This window comes from Monodelphis domestica, chromosome 6, assembly GCF_027887165.1.
Source record: "Monodelphis domestica isolate mMonDom1 chromosome 6, mMonDom1.pri, whole genome shotgun sequence".
Lineage (NCBI taxonomy): Eukaryota > Metazoa > Chordata > Mammalia > Didelphimorphia > Didelphidae > Monodelphis > Monodelphis domestica.
In genome coordinates, this window is record NC_077232.1 from 88,266,583 (window position 1) to 88,284,294 (window position 17,712).

Genomic DNA, 17,712 nt, shown 5'->3' on the forward strand with positions numbered 1-17,712 from the left:
AATACCTGCTCAAAAAGAGCTTATACTCTAATGGGGGAAAACAGGTACAAATATAAGTACATAGAGAATGAAAGAGGGGAAGCAAAGAGATAGGAGGTCAGGAGAGACAGAATAGAAATACAGTATACAGAAAAAAATATGAAATGAATAAATACAAAGCAGTTTAATTTAAGGTGGATTGGGATGGAGACCATTAGAATTTGGGGGAATGAGAAAAGGCTTCACATAGAAGCTTTGATTTGAAGAGAGGAATTCTCAAAGGTGGAAGGGAGGAGGGAGGACATTCCAAACATGGGGGAGAATTCAGGGAAAAGGCTGAGATGGGAAACTTGAATGTCTTGTGCAAGGAAGAGAGAGAAGGCGAGTTTGGCTGGATCACAGTTGGTTGGTCAAATATATTTTTAAGTGTTCATCATGTGCCAGGGACTCTGCTAAACCTAGTGTATGCAAAGAAAACAAAAGTCCCTGAGTCCTTTTTGCTTTATTCTCCATCAGTTCACATAAGTCTTCCCTGGCTTTCCTGAACTGTTCAAATTCATTGTTCTTTATAGTGTGATGATAACCACATCCATGTACCCCAATTTGTTCAGCCACTTCCCATTTGATGGGCATCTACTTCATTTCCAATTCTTTGCTATCAAAACAAAAGGGCTGCTATGAATATTTTGGGGTATATGGGAAACTCTTCTTATCAGATTAAGTAACTTACCCAAAGTCAAACACCTAGTCAGTGCCTGAAGCCATATTTGAACTGAACATATTCTGACTTTCAAGTCTAGCACTCTATCTTGAGCAATCTTTCACCCAGACATTGAGTTTACAAGTACTATTTGCTCCTCTCCTTTGATCACCTGTCCTTGCCTCCCTAAGATTTCCAGATAGTTTTTAATTCCTCATCCATCATTTGAGGTCAGTTTGAATGACACTGAATGGGCCTCAGTTCTTAAGGCTTTGATTCCACTGAGGCCAACATAACAAATATTTACTAAAGGTTGACCTTTAGTAAATCACCTGCTTGATAAACATCAAATTCTGCCTCCTCTGGGGCCCTCTTTGCAAGGTGAGCTGAAATACCCTGAGGACAGAAAATGCCTCAGATACTGTAAATTCCTTGAGATTGTTCAATGCTACTATTTTTTTCCCCTTCCTTGCTTCTGTTTTTAAGAATTATAGGCTACAAAGAGAGTTAATAATTAAGTGGAGTTTAGCCTGAAATTCCTGAGAAACTTCTGGAGGTGGAGAGAGTAAAAACGTTCTTCAAGAAAGTAAAAGAATTATGTCTTGAACACTACCCCAACAGGCCAAGCCATCAACATTTATTAACCTAAAAAAATTCAGCTAAAGAAGTGAAAAATGCACCAGAATCATGAATTATTCAGTAGATCATTTCTATTTTTACAGTTGAAGAAACTGAGGCCCAAGGAGGCAGGTCCTTCCAACCCATTGCTCTTCCACTGGTACTCTGCTGCCCTTCTCTGTTCTATGGTATCTCAAAGACATCATTTACAAAATCTCAGAATTTAAAGGAGAAATTATAGAATGTAAAACAGACCTAGAAAAGATCTTCGAATCTAAAAATGTTAGCACCAATATGGGTCTTAGAATACAAAACAAAGAACAGTAAAGCTAGAAGAGGACTTAGAACCAAATGTTAGAGCTGGAAGGAACCTAAAAAGTAAATTGTCCAAATCCCTCCTTTCTCAGATCAGGAAGCAGATTCAAGAGAAGGCTTGTCTAGAGTCACACAGTTAGTTATAGAGGACAGTTTTAGGCCAAGGTCTCCAGATTCCCAGGCCATTATTCTTTTAATTGCCCAGCACTGCCTCTTACACCTCAGAGCAGGCAGAGGAAGAGATAGGACATCGAGTGCCAGATAAATCAAACCATTTTTATCCCCTGGGATGCTATGTCCATGGATGAAGGTAGCTAAGGGCCTCGAACCCAAGAAGCCTGGGACTAACAGTGTTCCCCAAACCTAAGAGCCCTACCTGGCTCAGCACCTGTAGTCACAGTGTGGAGAAGGGGCCCAATACTCCTCATCATAATCAGCCTCAACTGCTGGACAAGTGCCACCAACAGGCAGAGCCCTGGGACCCTGGACCAGGAGGGATTCTAGTTCTGCTTTCAGACATAGCTATCATTTGGGAAAAAAGGTTCATCCATTCCAGCTCCATCAACTGCCAGCCACAGGGCCTACAAGCCAGGCTAGTTAAAGCAGCAAGGTACCACATGCCAGGGAAGTCAAACTGCTGGCACTACCCTGAACAGCATCTTCCCTTGGACTATGATGGAGATGGCCTGAGACAAGAGCCTCGGGAGTGGTGATGCATCCAGCCCAGTGCCCTCAGCCAGCATCCTGGGAAGCAACATCTGTGGAGATGCAGCCTGGCCACTGCTGCTGCCAGTGCTATGGCCACATGGACGGATGGTCCAGAAATGAAAGCTCTTGCCACCACAATACTTGGCATTGTCCAGTGGTGCAACATCAAAAATTGACAGGATTTCGTTAGTGAGAATGACATTTGAAAAAGAGCTGTCCCCTAAGGACCTGGGGGCCTTTCCATCTGACTTGTAGCTGACACCTTCCATAGGTACTATCTCCCCCATGAGAATGTGAGCTCCTCACAGGAGGGCAGGAGCTGTCTTTCTTTTTCTCTTTGCATCTCCAGGGCTCAGGGCTTTGTATACAGTAAGTGCTTCATAAATGCTTCATTGATTCATTCAGTGAGCTAGGGGGCAATACTGAATGGGTAAAACAAGTAAACCTGTTAGCTGTAAAATCTGATCATCGATCTGGGTCACTGCTTCGTCATGCATCACCTGTCCTCCAATTATAAATTCCAGTCGGCCTTCTTTCAGTAACTGATGGACCTGTGATAGTGAGAAACAGATCATTCCATGAACATTTTGGATGATAACCAAAATAGAACATGTTTACCCAACAATGATTAGTTTTAAGGGCTTTAGGGTTGTTTTTTTTTTAACCCTTACCTTTTGCCTTAGAATCAATACTATGTATTGGCTCCAAGGAAGAAGAGTGGTAAGGGCTAGGCAATGGGGGTCAAGTGACTTGCCCAGGGTCACACAGCTGGGAAGTGTCTGAGGCCAGATTTGAATCTAGGACCTCTAGTCCCTAGGCCTGGCTCCCAATACACTGAGCCACCTAGCTGCCCCCTGGGCTTTGTTTTAATCTCTGAATCCACATGAACTATGACAATGGGGTGTTACAGACTGGTCCTGGGTCAGAAGGCCTAGGTTTAAGTCCTGACTCCCTCATTTATTAACTGTGTGACTGTGGATACATCATGCTCTACATCGGTGAACTGCGGTTGATGAGCCCTCTCTACGTCAGTGCTAGTGTGGGGATCCAATGAAATCAGGAACTGCACTGAGCGAGGACTCACTACCCCTTTAGGGGTCTCGGTTTTCTCCTCTATGAAATGCAGGTGTTAGACCAGACAATCTTAAAGGGCTCTACCAGTTCTGTCCTTCCATAAATCAAAGCTTTAACATGGTGACCTGGAGAAAGCAAGGGTGTACACTGTTCATGTCCAATAACAGAAGTCTTGTTCTGCATCTTGAGTGCCCCTCCTCTAGGTCAGAGGCCCGAGGGCAGATGGTAAGCTTTTATCCTTAGCCCTCTGGAATTATGGTTGGTCACTGCACAATGAAAGTTTTCAAGTCCATTAAAGCAGTCTTTTCTTTATAATGCTGTTGTAGATTGTCCTCCTGGTTCTGTTCACATCCCTCTCCATCAGTTCATATTAGTCTTTCTGGTTTTCTCTCTGACACTATCTAGTCATTTTTCATGGTACAATGACAACCATGACATCAACACACCATAATTAGTTTAGCCATTCCCCTTTAGGCGGGCATACATACCCCTTAGATTCCATTTCTTTGCCAACACAAACAGCTGCTATGAATATCTTTCCTACAGTGCTTTTCAGAAAACAAAGCAGGTGTTCTCTCAGTTTTGTGATGTCTGTAGGAGAGGGAGGATTCTCCCCACCTTACAAAGGAGGCTCAGGAAAGGGAAGTGATTTGCCCACATCACACAGCCTTCTGTCTTGTCTCCCGGCCATTTGCTTAAACGGAATTTTAGGATGATGTGGGTATTCCTGCCCTGGACTAGCACAGATAACCAGGAGCTGGTTGTGGCCAGAAGGATCCTGACATGCCTTTGCACAACAGAGTCACAACTGGGAGCATGCAGGGAGCCTCCCTACCCCTCAGTGAATGGTGGCCAGCTCAATGGAGGAGGCCATGTAGCTGATCTGTGAGTCCAGAGACACCTGTGGAGGGCAAAAGATAGGGAGGGCCCAGGCTCTGGCCCATTCCATGGTTCTTTCTTTGCTGAAGAACCTTTTTCTGTTCTACCTCCATAAGTTTTGGGGAGCTTTTTCCAAAGTAAAAAGAAGTGATTCTTATCCTTATTACTTTACAGATGAGGAACTGAAGTGCAAACAGGTTAAGTGACTTGCCTGAGGTCACACACACAGCTAAAACTCTCTAGGGCGGGATGAAGCTCTAGAACGCTTTTCCTCATTATACTATGCTGCTTTTCTCTGTGTACATCACATGTCAAGCCTCAGTATCCCTCTCTTGTAAAGATAATTTTAGGGTTGTGACTTAAAATCTAAATTAATTGGTTGCCAGGGGAAAATCCCAAATAAAATACCTGTCAGTCTGGAAATTTATGGTAATTTTAATTAATATAGAGGGAAGGATTTTAAGGAAAAAGAGGGAGGAGGGTATAGGATTTCTCCCGCCTGGCCTGTGCCAGGAGGAGTTCAAGGTCTCCCCTGCTAGGTCTCTGAAGGAGATTAGAGGCTTCTAAGAGGATAAAGTTTGGAAAGTAAAGGAGGAAAAACTCAGCCTTCGAAACTCACCACCGAACCGGACAATAGCTGTAGCCTCGCCAAGATGCAAAAAGGCCCAGCACACTGCCACCAGCCACCTCTCTGCCACAAAAGGTACCAGAGAGAGGAAGTGATGCAAAATATATAGATCTTTTACTCTTGTGTCTCCTCCTCTCAATTTTCACATCTACCAATCACATCAGAGGCTTTTCTCCAGGACTGCCCATTCTTTAGGTCTCATCTTCTTTGATTAGATTATACCTTTTGAGTTACTTAACACTTCTTTGTTAAGTTCACCTTTTGTTAGTTACTTAACCTTTTTGTGGTTAATTTACCCTTTATAGTTACTTAACACCTTTTTGTAGTAAGATCTAAAAATAGACTTAGCTTAAAGTTCTAGCTTCACTATAAAGTAAGAACTAAGTACCTTCATTGTTCAATCAGGAGATTACAATTTTGTCTTCACCATAAAGTAAGATCTAAGTAGGGTGGAGTAATCTAAATTTCACACTCTACAATTAGGATGAGAATCCTTATGCTGCCTTCCTCACATGGTTTTTATGCAGCCAATACTTGGCAAACCATATAGTAATACAGAAATTATTATTTTTATGACAGACTTTCCAGCTGTAAGAGGGTTGGGACTATGTCTTATCGATCCCTTAACTTCCCCAGCACCTCACCTTATGCTCTGCACAGAATGGCACTTAAGAAAAGCTCAGACTAGTATATATACTGTTGTAGTGCTGAGCCTTCTGTCTCACCCAGGTCACAGAATCCAAGTGCTGGGGCTGGACAGGTTTTTCAGGATAAGCTCATTGACTCCCTCACTTTGTAAGATTAAGAACCTGATGCTCCAAAATGGAAAATGACTGGTCCAAAGTCACATGAACAACAATTGGCAAAGCTAGTATTTATCCAAGGTCCTATGAAGAGAAAGTAGTCCACCACCAAGCTATCACTCCCTAGTTCTTAGCCTTTCTTCTTCATCCCTTAACTTAGGGGGTTAAACACAATGACCCCTAAGGTCTCTTCTAACTTTGAATCCTAAGATAAAGAAAAGGAATAAGGCCTGGACCTATGATTTCATTGGCATTGAGGACTTAGGATGGAAGAGCCTCCTTCTACCAATGCAAGTGGGTACCTTCTCTATAATGAAAGAGAGAGAAAGATATCTAGATTTCCAGTCTGAGTCAGGACTTCCTGGCTCTTTATCTACTAACTCCATGTTGTCTCTAAAGTTCTTTAAGAAATATAGGCCTAGGGGGAAGCTAGGTGGCTCAGTGGATTGAGAGCCAGGTCTAAAGACAAAAAGTCCTAGGTTCAAATATAGCCTCAGATACTTCCTAGCTGTGTTACCCTGGGCAAGTCACTTAATCCCCATTACCTAGCCTTTACTGTTCTGCCTTAGAATCAATATTGATTCTAAGACAGAAGGTAAGGCTTAAAAAAAAAAGAAATACAGGCCTGATCTCATCTAAAAATAATAATAGTGATAATATATCTACACTATTATTTAGCTTCTTCCCACTGGTAAGGTACTGAAGGCACAATTGTTCCAAATTATCAGGGCAAATCTGTCAAATGTCCTGGTGGGGCTTTAAAGCCAAAATTAGAAATTCAAACCCTTTAGAGAAAATGCAAACCACATGTATTTGAAGAAGAAACGGCTTTCACAACAAATTAGTGGTGCTCTTGGACTTTCTTTACAATGTTGTTGATTAGATGTGGTTTCCTTTTCCTTGGAAAGCTACAGTGTCCATTAAGAAAGCTTTTGTAGCTCCCATCACAGTAATTAATAAATCAAGCCCTGTTACCTGATGCTTCTGGGTGTCTGTGGCCACTCTGCTCCACCAGAGCCGGAAGAACTCTTGTTCAACAGCAATAAATTTGCGCTGCTTCCCTCTGTTCAGTTCCTCTATCACTGAAGTGTAGACATTGGCTGCATAAGCATGCATGCTCTCCTGCAGAACAAGAGAGAGAGTGATGGGGGGAGGAATCACACAAACATGTTTTCAAAAGAACCTTTAGTGGGCATGTCTGCTTGGTGCCAAAGCAATTAATTGGACAATTAGCTATCATGTGAGTTGCTAGAGTTCCACAAACTCTAATACAGCCATAACTCAGAGACAAGGCAAAAATTTAGATGAGATTTGCTGTCAAGGACATACACGGCACTGACGTAGTGACACAGAAGCATCATTACCCAGCCCTGTTATTTTCTCTGCCCATGGCAGAAAACTTGCACCCAGAACCTCTTCAGGTAAACACAGAAATAGCCAGCTCCCTGGAATGTGTCCCATAGAACTGCACTGCTTTGTAGCATCAAAGTGTCACCTGGCTCATACAATCAACTTTCTAGTTACCATAAAGCAAGAGCAGATCAAAGGCCTATACTGGTACCCTCACTGGGGCAATCTGCAGGGCTGACTTCCTTTTCTGCATTCAGAACAGTTTAGATATGGTAAAAAGAATAACTTGCATTTGCATAGTGCTTGTGCCTGGCATGCAATAGGTGATCAATAAATGCTTGTTGACTGACTGAAGCAGTGTAATATAATAACAATGGATAGATTTAGAGGGAGTTTGGAAATGTCAGTTCTTGCCTTAGTTTTGCCATTAATTCACTGTTATTTTGAGGAAGTCCCTTCCTCTTTTGGGATCTGTTTTCCCTACTATAAAATGAGGGAGTAAGATGAGAAAATGTCTAGAGTCCCTTCCAGCAGCAATAGTCCAGGATTCAAAAAGCATTTTATAGACATTAACCTAAGAGTGTCAGCAAGGGCTAGCTGTTTGTATTATTTTGCAAATGAGGAAATAGTCAAGACTAGATAAGTGATGGGAAAAGCCCAGTCACATATTTAGTCATAGAACTGGGACCAGAAAACTGTCCCCCTGACTCAACTTTCCATGTCTGTTCTACTGCGTTAACTTGGAATGCAACGTGAACAGTGTTTATAGTATAATCTATATCTCAAAAAGAATTGAAATATTCATATATAAGCTTAACAGAAGAAACCACTCTATGGACTTAATAAGGATCCGAGAAATGGTCATTATGGTCCCTCAATTTCAGAAAAGGTAAATAGCATATTAAAACACACCATTACAAAGTCACAGGATGTTAGAGCTGAAAGCGTATTAGAGAAAATCTACTTTAATCTCCTCATCTGATAACTAAAGAAACTGATGTCCAGACACAGGACTTAACTTCCCTAAGGTTGCTCAGTGAATTAATGTCAGAATAGGAGTTCAAATCCAGGAGTGCCAACTCCAAATTTAATATTCTTTCAAATGTTCCCGACTGCTTCTTCTTTTATGGAATATGAAAACATTGCAAAGCTCATTCCTAAGTGTCTACATGGAGAAAAGACAAGAATAAGACACACTTGAGGCCTGGATTCCAATATTAAACTAACTGTGAGCAAACCTTTTCAAGAAGGGAGTTCCCCACTACTAAATATCTTAAAACAGAAGTTGTATGTATGTATGATTCAATGTCTTATCTATCTATCTATCTATCTATCTATCTATCTATCTATCTATCTATCTATCTGTCTGTCTATCTATCTATCATATAAATAATAGTTTGTCATATATATGAATAAAGATAAAAAATGAGGGTATATGTATATATAAGAGGTTTTATATATATCTAAATATATTTGTAAAAGGATAAGTATATACATGGAAGACATAGGTATCCACGTATAAACATATACAAGTAGATATACATAAATTCACATATAAAGGAGATTCATGATCCACATGGGAGTTGGACTAGATGATGCCTCTTAGGTCCCCTTTAAACTTCTATGATTACAACAAAGTGCAGTGAGCTTTGGGTCAATAACACATGTGTTCCAGGGAAGATTCTGCCACTTACTAGCTGTGAGTGAATGAGCTGCTCTGAACCCAACTTCCCCATCTAGAAAACAAGGGTGATACTACTTGTACTGTGTAGATAACTCCCAGGGAGGTTGCAAAGCAAAAATGAGATAATGGATGCAAAGTGCTCATTTACTAAAGATAAAAAAGTACTTTACAAGCATAAGCTATTATGAAAGTACTTCAGAATTCCGATGACACTCAAGGTAGAAAACTGGATCTGAATTCTTTTTAAGCTTGTAGATCTTTCCTAGAAATAAAAAGAGCTAAGTTTATATACCAGAAACTACTTTAAGTGCTATAACTGAGGATAGTAAAATGTTTTTAAAACCGTGGCTCATTAATATAAAACCTTAGTGTGACCCTGATGATTCAGATTTTGTGAAAATTAGGGGTAAGATTTAGGTTGACATTTATTTTTGCTATATAAGGAAATTAGCAAACTTTGGCCTTAATTATTCCTGGCTCTACCAATGACTGAATAAGAAACTGATTCCAATCAATCACAATTGCTTAATCCCTTATTGGGAGTCCTATATAGTTTTTGAACTTATCTGAACTGGTTTCCTTACAATCTCCTCAATTCTCTATTTCCATCAACACTACTGCCGCTACCACCACTACCACCATCTATTGTAGAAAGAAATAACATCTCTCTTTTTTGTCCTACTTAGTATCACAGAGATACCAGTTTCTCAGATTCTGGCCTGGAGGTTAGAACTTGACATAAGTAGAGTTTCTGGCCAATTAGGGAATCCAACTTATTACATGATCCCTAAGGTCATTTTTCTTTAAACAAATAGTTCTCAATCTGTCAAAACGGATTACTTATCTATAGTTGCTATTTGACTAGTTTACTATTAAATACTAGTATCACCTCTCTCCATCCCTCCCTTCCTTCCTTCTTTCCCAGTGGGTCAGGGGAAGAGGGAGGGGGGAAAAAACAGTAAATGCTTGATGAATGAAAAAAAAAGTGAAGAAAATGAAACCAGGTTAAATCTTGGCTTCATATAATACCTTCTGATAATAGTTTAAAAAAGAACAAAAACAACTAAGCTGTGACTAGCAAAAGACACAGAAACATGTCTCTGAAAAGACCTAAAGAGTATGAAGAAGGATGATAGTGATCATCACTGTTCCCATTTCTGTAGCCTTTGAAGAGTTTCCCTTATGCTAATCCTGAGAAATAAGCAGTGTCAAGTTTGGTTACCCAATTTTAAAGATGAGGAAATTGAAAATGAGAGGTTAAGTGACTTACAGATAATCAAACCCAAATATCACCTCACCCTCTCTCCAAATCCAGTGCTCTTTCTCCTATACACATTTATTTATACCCAGTGCTCAAACACTGCTGAAAATAAAAGATATGACCTCACACCTACTCTCAAGAAGCTTACAGTCTAATTGGGCAAAGTGAAGATTGAAGAAGTAGGGACAGGGAAAGCTTTCATGGAGGATGGCCCTTTGAGCTGGGCCTTGAAGTAAGAGAGAGAAATCAAGAGGTGCAGATGGAAGTGGGGGGGGGGGCAGTGTCCATTCTAGGTATGGCACACAGATTGAAGGCATATATCCAGAAGAGGTGAGGATGAGAACAGGGTATAACGAAAAACTGAATTTCCCAGAAAACTAGAAACTAAAAGGGAAATAAGTAGTACCATGTAAAGATGGGAAGTAAGTTGAAATCAATTGTAGATTGCCTGCATTAGACTTTAAGCAGAGTGCTAAGCATTTTACAATTGTTCACTCAGTTGATCCTCAAAAAAATCCTATGAGGTAGGTGCTAGTATTTATTATCTCCATTTTACTGATGAGGAAACTGAGGCAAATGAGTTAAAACTTGCCATGGGGCAACCAGTTAATAAGGGTCTGAGGTAAAATTTGAACTCAGATCTTCTTGACAACAGGCCCCTCAATCTATCTATTATGTCACTTTGCTGCCTCTATTTGGCAGGTAATGGGAAGCCATTGAATGTTTATGATAAAAATGGGAATATGAAGAGAAACATCTTTAGTAAATTAATGTCAGATACAATGTTTTGGTAAGAAACCATTCTTAAGGTCAAAAAATTTGAGTGTGAGTCTCTGCTGTAACACTTACTAGCTTTTTTCCATTAAGAGATTAATTTCATATTCCAAGTACTTTGTTTCTTCACCTGCAATATAAGATAAGCTGAGTGGCTTGGCGGATGAAATGAGTTCAAAATCTGCCTGAGCAACCGTGTTACCCTGGGCAAGTTACTGAAATCCTCAGCCACGGCTTCCTTATCTGTAAAATGGGGCTATAATAATAGCACCTGCCTTACAGGGTTGTTGTGAGGATCCAATAAGATACAATATGAAGACTTTAAAATGCTACATAAATGTTAGTAGTTATTATTAGGAGAATAATACTTAGCCCACCTCCCTCAGGGAGAAAGCTTGAGGCACTGCAGAAACAGGAATGGCTCTGAGGGCTGCCCAGTTGACTCCATGGCAGGCCTCCTCAACTTTAAAGGATTCCTCCAAGCTCTGAACTCCACAGGGTCCTCTCAGAGGGAGACAGGGCAGGCAGAGTTCAGAGAGCTGCTGCTATTGTTCCAATGGGATCACGTTTCTGGAAGGGTGTCTTCTGGGGCCCAGCTGGACTTGTTTGAAAGGTCTTATCTTCCCAGGGGGGAACCGGAAGTTTGACAACACAGTAAAGGAAAAACAAAACCAAACTCTATTGGGATCTCTTTAGCTTCAGTTAGTTTTCCCCCCTCAATCTTATCAGGAGTTAAAATGAGACCTATTAGGCAGCATATTGCCTTGAGAAATACAGTAGACTGGGAGTCAGGAGAACTGGGTTGTAGTCCTAGGACGAAAGGATTTAGGACTAAGCCAGACTTCAGATCATTTAGCTCAATTCCTTCATCATTTAACAGATGAAGAAACTGGAAGCCCAAGAAAGGGAAATGATTTGTGCAAGGCCATATAAGAAGTAAGAAGCAGAGCCATAATTCGAACTCAGGTTTTCTGACTCCAAGTCTGGTGCTCTTTTCTCTACAATCCTCCTCCCACCCCCCCCAAGACAGTCAATCAATAATTTCAACGTCACTCTTAGTGTACTTCATACTCCCTGTCTATAAAACATATAAGAAAACATGTATTACTTACCTTACCTCCCTAGAGAACAGGGAGGCTCTAATGAGATAATGAAAGTGCTTTGTAATCATGTAACTCTATAAATATAATATGTTATTCATTTCCAAAGAGGAACTCTAAAAACCTCCAAAACAATGGCAGTCTCTGGAAATAAATAAAATCGCAAATTCCCCAAATAATCACTTTTGAGGGGACAACTTTTTTGTAGGTATAAATTCTGCTCTGCTTTAATGAAGGTCAATCAAATCAAGAAGCATTTATAAAGCACCTACTTTGTACACCTTTGTACATCTACTGTGTACAGAGCATGGTGCTAAGGAAATGAGAGATAGAAAGTTTGGTTTGGTTAGGGTACCTGTCATTACAGAACTATCAGTCTTGTGTAGGGATCAAATAGCAACACAATATACAATATTCCAGTAATTAGAGTAGAGGCAGCATGGAGTCAAAGATAAAACATTGGACTTGGTGTCAATAAGACCTGGGTTCAAATCCTGCCTCTGGCACTTACTAACTGTAAGTTAATTGGGCAAGTCACTACACTTCAGTTTTGTCCCTTGTACAAGAAGGGGGTTGGCTGGACTCAAGAACCTCAGATCTTTTCCAGTTCTATGATTCTAAATTCATTCTTTCATTTGATTGGAAAAGGGATGTAAAAGAGAGATGGCATCAGAAAAAGACAACTGAAAAGATGTTGGGTGGAATCCAAATTAAGAAGACAGGATAATCAATGCACATCATTAAATGTGAGAGATGGGTAAGAAGACCTCTAGCAAGAGGTGGATCTTTTATGGCAGATTTACTAGAATCCACAATGAACAGTCATAGAAGATGGGAGGGTGAGTTGGTTTTGATCTGCAGAATCTGCAGAAAGAAGTTTCCACACCAGTGAAAAGGGGATTCAGCAAAGCATGGGGGTAGGTACATTGCATTGGTACAAAGTAAAATAAACTATGTGAAGTATGAGCCCAAAGGTTGTTATCGATTAGAGAAATATTTCTGAAGAATATGGTCTTTAAGGGGAACTTTAAATGATGGCTAAGGGTTTGGCAGGTAAAGATAAGGAAGAAAAGGGTTACAGGCAGAAGGAATAGCCTGAGCAAAGATGCCAAGGTAAGGAAATACAATGGAAGCAAATATATTTTAAAAAGGACAAGAGGAAGGCTCTAGAGTAATTGAGTTTGACTGGAGGAAGGTAATATGAGAGAAGGCTAAAAAAGTAGAGTGGCATCACAACACTGAGGCCTTGGAAGCTAGGCCAAGGAGTCTAAAGTCAATGTGAGAGGCCCTGGGGAGCTACTAAACATTATTAACCAGAGGATTGACATGATCAAAGCTCTATGCCTGAGGAGGAAGATTCCAGTAGTGTGTAAAGGCCTAATAACAGCAAAGAGAATGACTTGCACAGCAGACTTCTAGGAAGGCAACTGCAATGGGCTCCCCAGGTCACAAAGAAGCTGAGGTGTGCCAGAAACAACAAGATAGGGATCAGATAAAGGAGACGTTTTTAAAAGATGGAATCAACAGCACCTGGTAACTTACTGGAGGGGATGGGTGAAGGACATGAAAAGAGTCAAATGTAACACCAGCATTAAGAAGATGGGAGGCCATGAGTGTCTATAAATGTGGTCCCAAAGAGAGATGGTGAAAGGATGTTTGTAAGGAACATATGCACAGTGCTTTGCAAACCTTAAATCAATATTTAAACATAATATTAAGCTAGAAGTGTAAGCAAGTTTAGGGAGAAAGATCATGATTCCATTTTGGATATCCAGGAACTGATATGTTAGAAACAAATGGAAATCTCAGGGTTATAGATTTAGAGGTAGAAGGGATCTCACAGGCTATTTAGTTCAATCCTATTCCTCCACAAATGAGGAAATGGAGAACTAGCTAGGGATGACCCACTCAAGGTCACACAGGTAGTATAGGCAGAAATTGGAAAGTAAGATCTTTGATGTCAAATCTTGAATTACTTTGACTGTACCCCATAGGCTCCAAATGCTAGCAGGGAATCCAGAAGAGAGATACAGATTTGGGAGTTACCTGCATGGAAATGGTGGCTAAAATCAAGGGAGTGAACAAAATGACTAAGAAAGGGACTATAGATGGAAGAGAAAAGCATTATGGAAAATTATTAGAGGAACAATTGAATTAAGGAGGTGAGAAAAATGTAAAAAACCAGGTAGTTTTTTTTTTAGAGATGGTGAAGGAGAGATTAGAAAGGAAAATAGGGAAGTTGTAATAGCTCTGAAGCTGAGGGGGGTGGGGGGAAGAGATTCCAGTAAGAGAATGTAGTCACATGTCAAAAGCAGAAGAGAATGAGGACTGAAAACGACTATTGGAGCTGTTGATTAGGAAGTCTTGGAGAGAATAGTTTCAGTGGAAACCCAAATGCAAAGAGTCATGGGTAGTGCTCAACATACAACAATGAGTTACTTTTTATAAATAACTCTACATGATAACTTGTTTGATTCTCACAACAATCCTATGAGTTATTATAATTATTCCCATTTTACTGAGGAAACTGAAATAGAGAGTTTAAGTGACTTGCTCAGTCACACATCAAGGAAGTGTTTGAGGAAGATTCTTCTTAAATCCAAGGCCAGCACTAAACCACTCAACTACCCACATACTATTCTAATACCATCAGGATATATTAAAGAACTACAAAATAGCTTCTGGATGTATCTATTATACAGAGCCCCTGGGCAGGGGCATGGTCACAGAAAGCCATACAAGAATTACCCAGGGCTAATAGGCTGGAGGGCTAGTGACAGGAATTGGTGGAAGATATATTCATTCCAATTAAGTCAGAGATCCTCCTCTCATGCCTCAGCATGGTATAGACATAGCCTTGAATTCTCAAAGACTATGCTAGCAAACTATGGAACACAGTGTTCACCAATCCATTAATTAACTAGAATGCATTAAGTACATAAATACCTGGCAAGGAGAAGTTATAATCTGCATTTGTGAACAATGATGAACAAAATGGATTGCAGATTCTTGGAATATTAATTGTAATGGCAATGATACATAATATTTTGATAGATCCTGACTATTTACAAAATATTTTCTGGCACAGGTTCCCTCTGACGGAGAGGTATAATTACTATTAGCCCCATTTGGCAGATGTGGTAACTGAGGTTCAGTGAGAAAATGTGATTTGCCCAGGATCATACAGGTAAGTAAGTAGTAAAGATGGACCCACAGAATTTAGAGCTGAAGAACATCTTAATACAGAATATTAGAGCTGGAAGAGCCCTTAATTCACAGAATGTTGGAGCCCAAAGGGTCTCTAGATATCTGCAAGGTGACCCTTTTAGTTTATAGTAAATCCCAGTACAGGGAAGTAATTTGCCCAAGGTGACATAAGAAATAAGTGACCGAGATGGGACTTCAACCAAGGATTTTAAAATATGTATCTAGGGGTCAACTGGGTGACTCAGTGGATTGAGATTCAGGCCTAGAGATGAGAGATCCTAGGTTTAAATCTGACCTCAGATACTTCCTAGCTGTGTGACTCTGGGCAGTTTAACCCCCATTGCCTAGCCCTTACTGCTTTTCTACTTTAGAACCAATACACAGTATTTATTCTAGACAGAAGGTAAGGGGTTAAAAAGAAAAGAAAAGAAAAAGAAGAAAAATATGTATCTAGTACTCTTTCCATATCATTTCCCATTATACAAGTCAGGAATAGGAAACAGAGGATAACCAGGCCAAGGAACTCCTGGTTGAGGAAAGTAAATTTATATACATAAAACAAGTAGATAAATCAAACTGGGTGATACAATCCAGTATGAGTCTGTGTAGAAGAACAAAATGAGGGGAAATGGGTCAAGAATATTGGTCTGGGAATCACAAGATCTGGGTTTGAATCCTGGCTTTGGGTGAATTTAGGAGTCATTTAAGCTCAATGGGCTTATTTTTCATCTGTAAAATGAGAGTGCTGAGACTGGATGATTTCCAACATGCCTTTCAGATGTTAATCTATGATCTATCAAGGAAGTATTCCTAGAAGAGGTAGGCTCAAGTGAGACAGCCTAAAGTGATGGAAAGAACCCCTCCTGGAAGTCAAGTGACCAAGTCTAAATTCCAATTCTTCTATGACTGTGACTTTGGACAACTTGCTTCACATCTCTAGGCCTCAGTTTTTCCCACCTGTCTACCAAAAGTTTTGGCCTGAATGACTTCCAACATCTTAGCCAACTCTAGGATTGACTCTATGGGACTCCTCCATCCTCCCTGACAAAATCAGAAGCACTAGAAATCTTTCTGGTGATTCTAGGCAAAGATGACAAGCACACTGAACTCCACAGGACCTGCCAAGTTTGGGTCAACCCTTTAACTCCTACTAAGCCTCTTTTGAATGTGTGTTAGGCTTTGGAAAAAATCACTCAATTTAATAGCCCTTCTACTTCCCAACCTTTCAGCTAAGGTGCCTTCAGGGAAAAGCTCATTTTGAATTTCCACAATACTCAGTCTAACCCAAACAGCCAGCTGGGCCATATTCTGTATCAGGCACAGGAGATTCCACATTCTTGTTCCAGATATGGATCAGATCTTGGAGTTCATCTAGTGCTAACCCTTTTCCTTACCTATCAGGAAGATGAGCCCCAGAGGTCAAAGCAGAAGAACTATGAGTCACAGCCCAGGGCCCTGTCCATTTCACCCAGAACCTGACATGGCAGGTCCTGATTTTGATTTTCGTGGAGGGGAAGGGGGGTCCGGCGAGGGGTGGAGGAGGGTGTACTGACTCTTTGGCACTATAGATCAAGTCCCCAAGACCAACATAAAAGATCCAACTGAGGCTTCAACCCTGAATGATTCTGGGAGTGGAGTGGGCTCCAAAATCACAGCTGTAAATCTATAAATTGTCACGGAAGGCTTCCCGGAAGAAGCAGGCTCCCCCAAAGAGGGGGCAAGCAAAAGGAGGAAGAATGGTAAAATGGGCAACTTTGGCATCCTTGTTCCTCGGTTCTGAGGTTCAAGGCGGGCACCGTGGTCCACTGTCCAGCTGGCATGTAGATGTGCTGCCGGGAAAACATCGAGGTGTCCCCTTAGACCACTGACCTGCCCATTTTTGGAGCTGCACTGATTTGCAAGATTTGGCTGCCCCCTTAAAACATCTGGCTGTTCCCCCTGGAACGTCGGGCACCTGCCACCTTTAACTCCGGACCAGCTCTCGCAGGGGCGCGCTTCCACCTACCTGGACAGTGTAGACCCAGCCCACATCCATGTGGCTGTGAGGCACCACGAAGGCCCTCAGACTGTCGGGCGAGCCGCTCGCCTGTGGCGTCAGCAGCAGCCACAGGGCCAGCAGCCATGGGGATACCATCCAAGCAGTAATCCTCATCCTGCTGGGCGCCAAGACCTCTGTGATCCCCATCCCGACTCCTAAAGTTCCATCCCCACACCCCTCCTCCCAACGCAGTGAGGCTACGGCAAGCCAGAAGGGACCTGCCACTCAGCTATGCAGAGGCCGCATGCGCACTCCCTTCCTTTAGAATTGGGGCTGGTGGGGGTGGGGTGGGGAGAGGAGCTAGAAAGAGAGTAAAGGAACGATTGTGGAGAGAGAGGGCCGGCGTAGGGAGGAGGGTGGCAGCGGTGATGAGTCCATTAATTGTGTAATTAATAGTGTATCTAGTGTATAATTTGCTCATGCAGATAATTACAATTAATAGTCTTCCAGGGCTGTGGAGTCGGGGGAGTAGTGAGCTGACTTTCTTTGAAATCCCCAGTGGGCGGGAGCTGACACATCGCTACCATGGAGAGTTCATCCCGCAGCAGCCAGAGAAGGGAAGGCAAGTGCAGTGCTCCAGGAAGGGAAGGCAGA

At 41.4% G+C, this 17,712-nt stretch overlaps 1 protein-coding gene across 2 annotated transcripts in view; it reads right to left on the bottom strand.

Annotated features, from left to right (window-relative positions):
- The window catches only part of MAN2B2 (mannosidase alpha class 2B member 2), an 86,399-nt gene extending 69,031 nt beyond the window's left edge, over positions 1-17,368 (bottom strand). Inside the window, exons 1-4 of one of the 2 annotated variants that reach the window (XM_056802404.1) lie at positions 17,086-17,223; positions 11,151-11,393; positions 6,680-6,826; positions 2,766-2,871 (exon numbers count right to left, since the gene is read on the bottom strand). In XM_056802404.1, the coding sequence (XP_056658382.1) occupies positions 2,766-2,871; positions 6,680-6,820 (247 nt within the window). In that variant the 5' untranslated portion in view covers positions 6,821-6,826; positions 11,151-11,393; positions 17,086-17,223. Of the gene's footprint in view, positions 1-2,765; positions 2,872-6,679; positions 6,827-11,150; positions 11,394-17,085 lie in introns of both variants that reach the window. The other variant, XM_007496762.3, reaches the window with a different exon arrangement.
- Between the last annotated feature and the right edge of the window lie 344 nt (positions 17,369-17,712).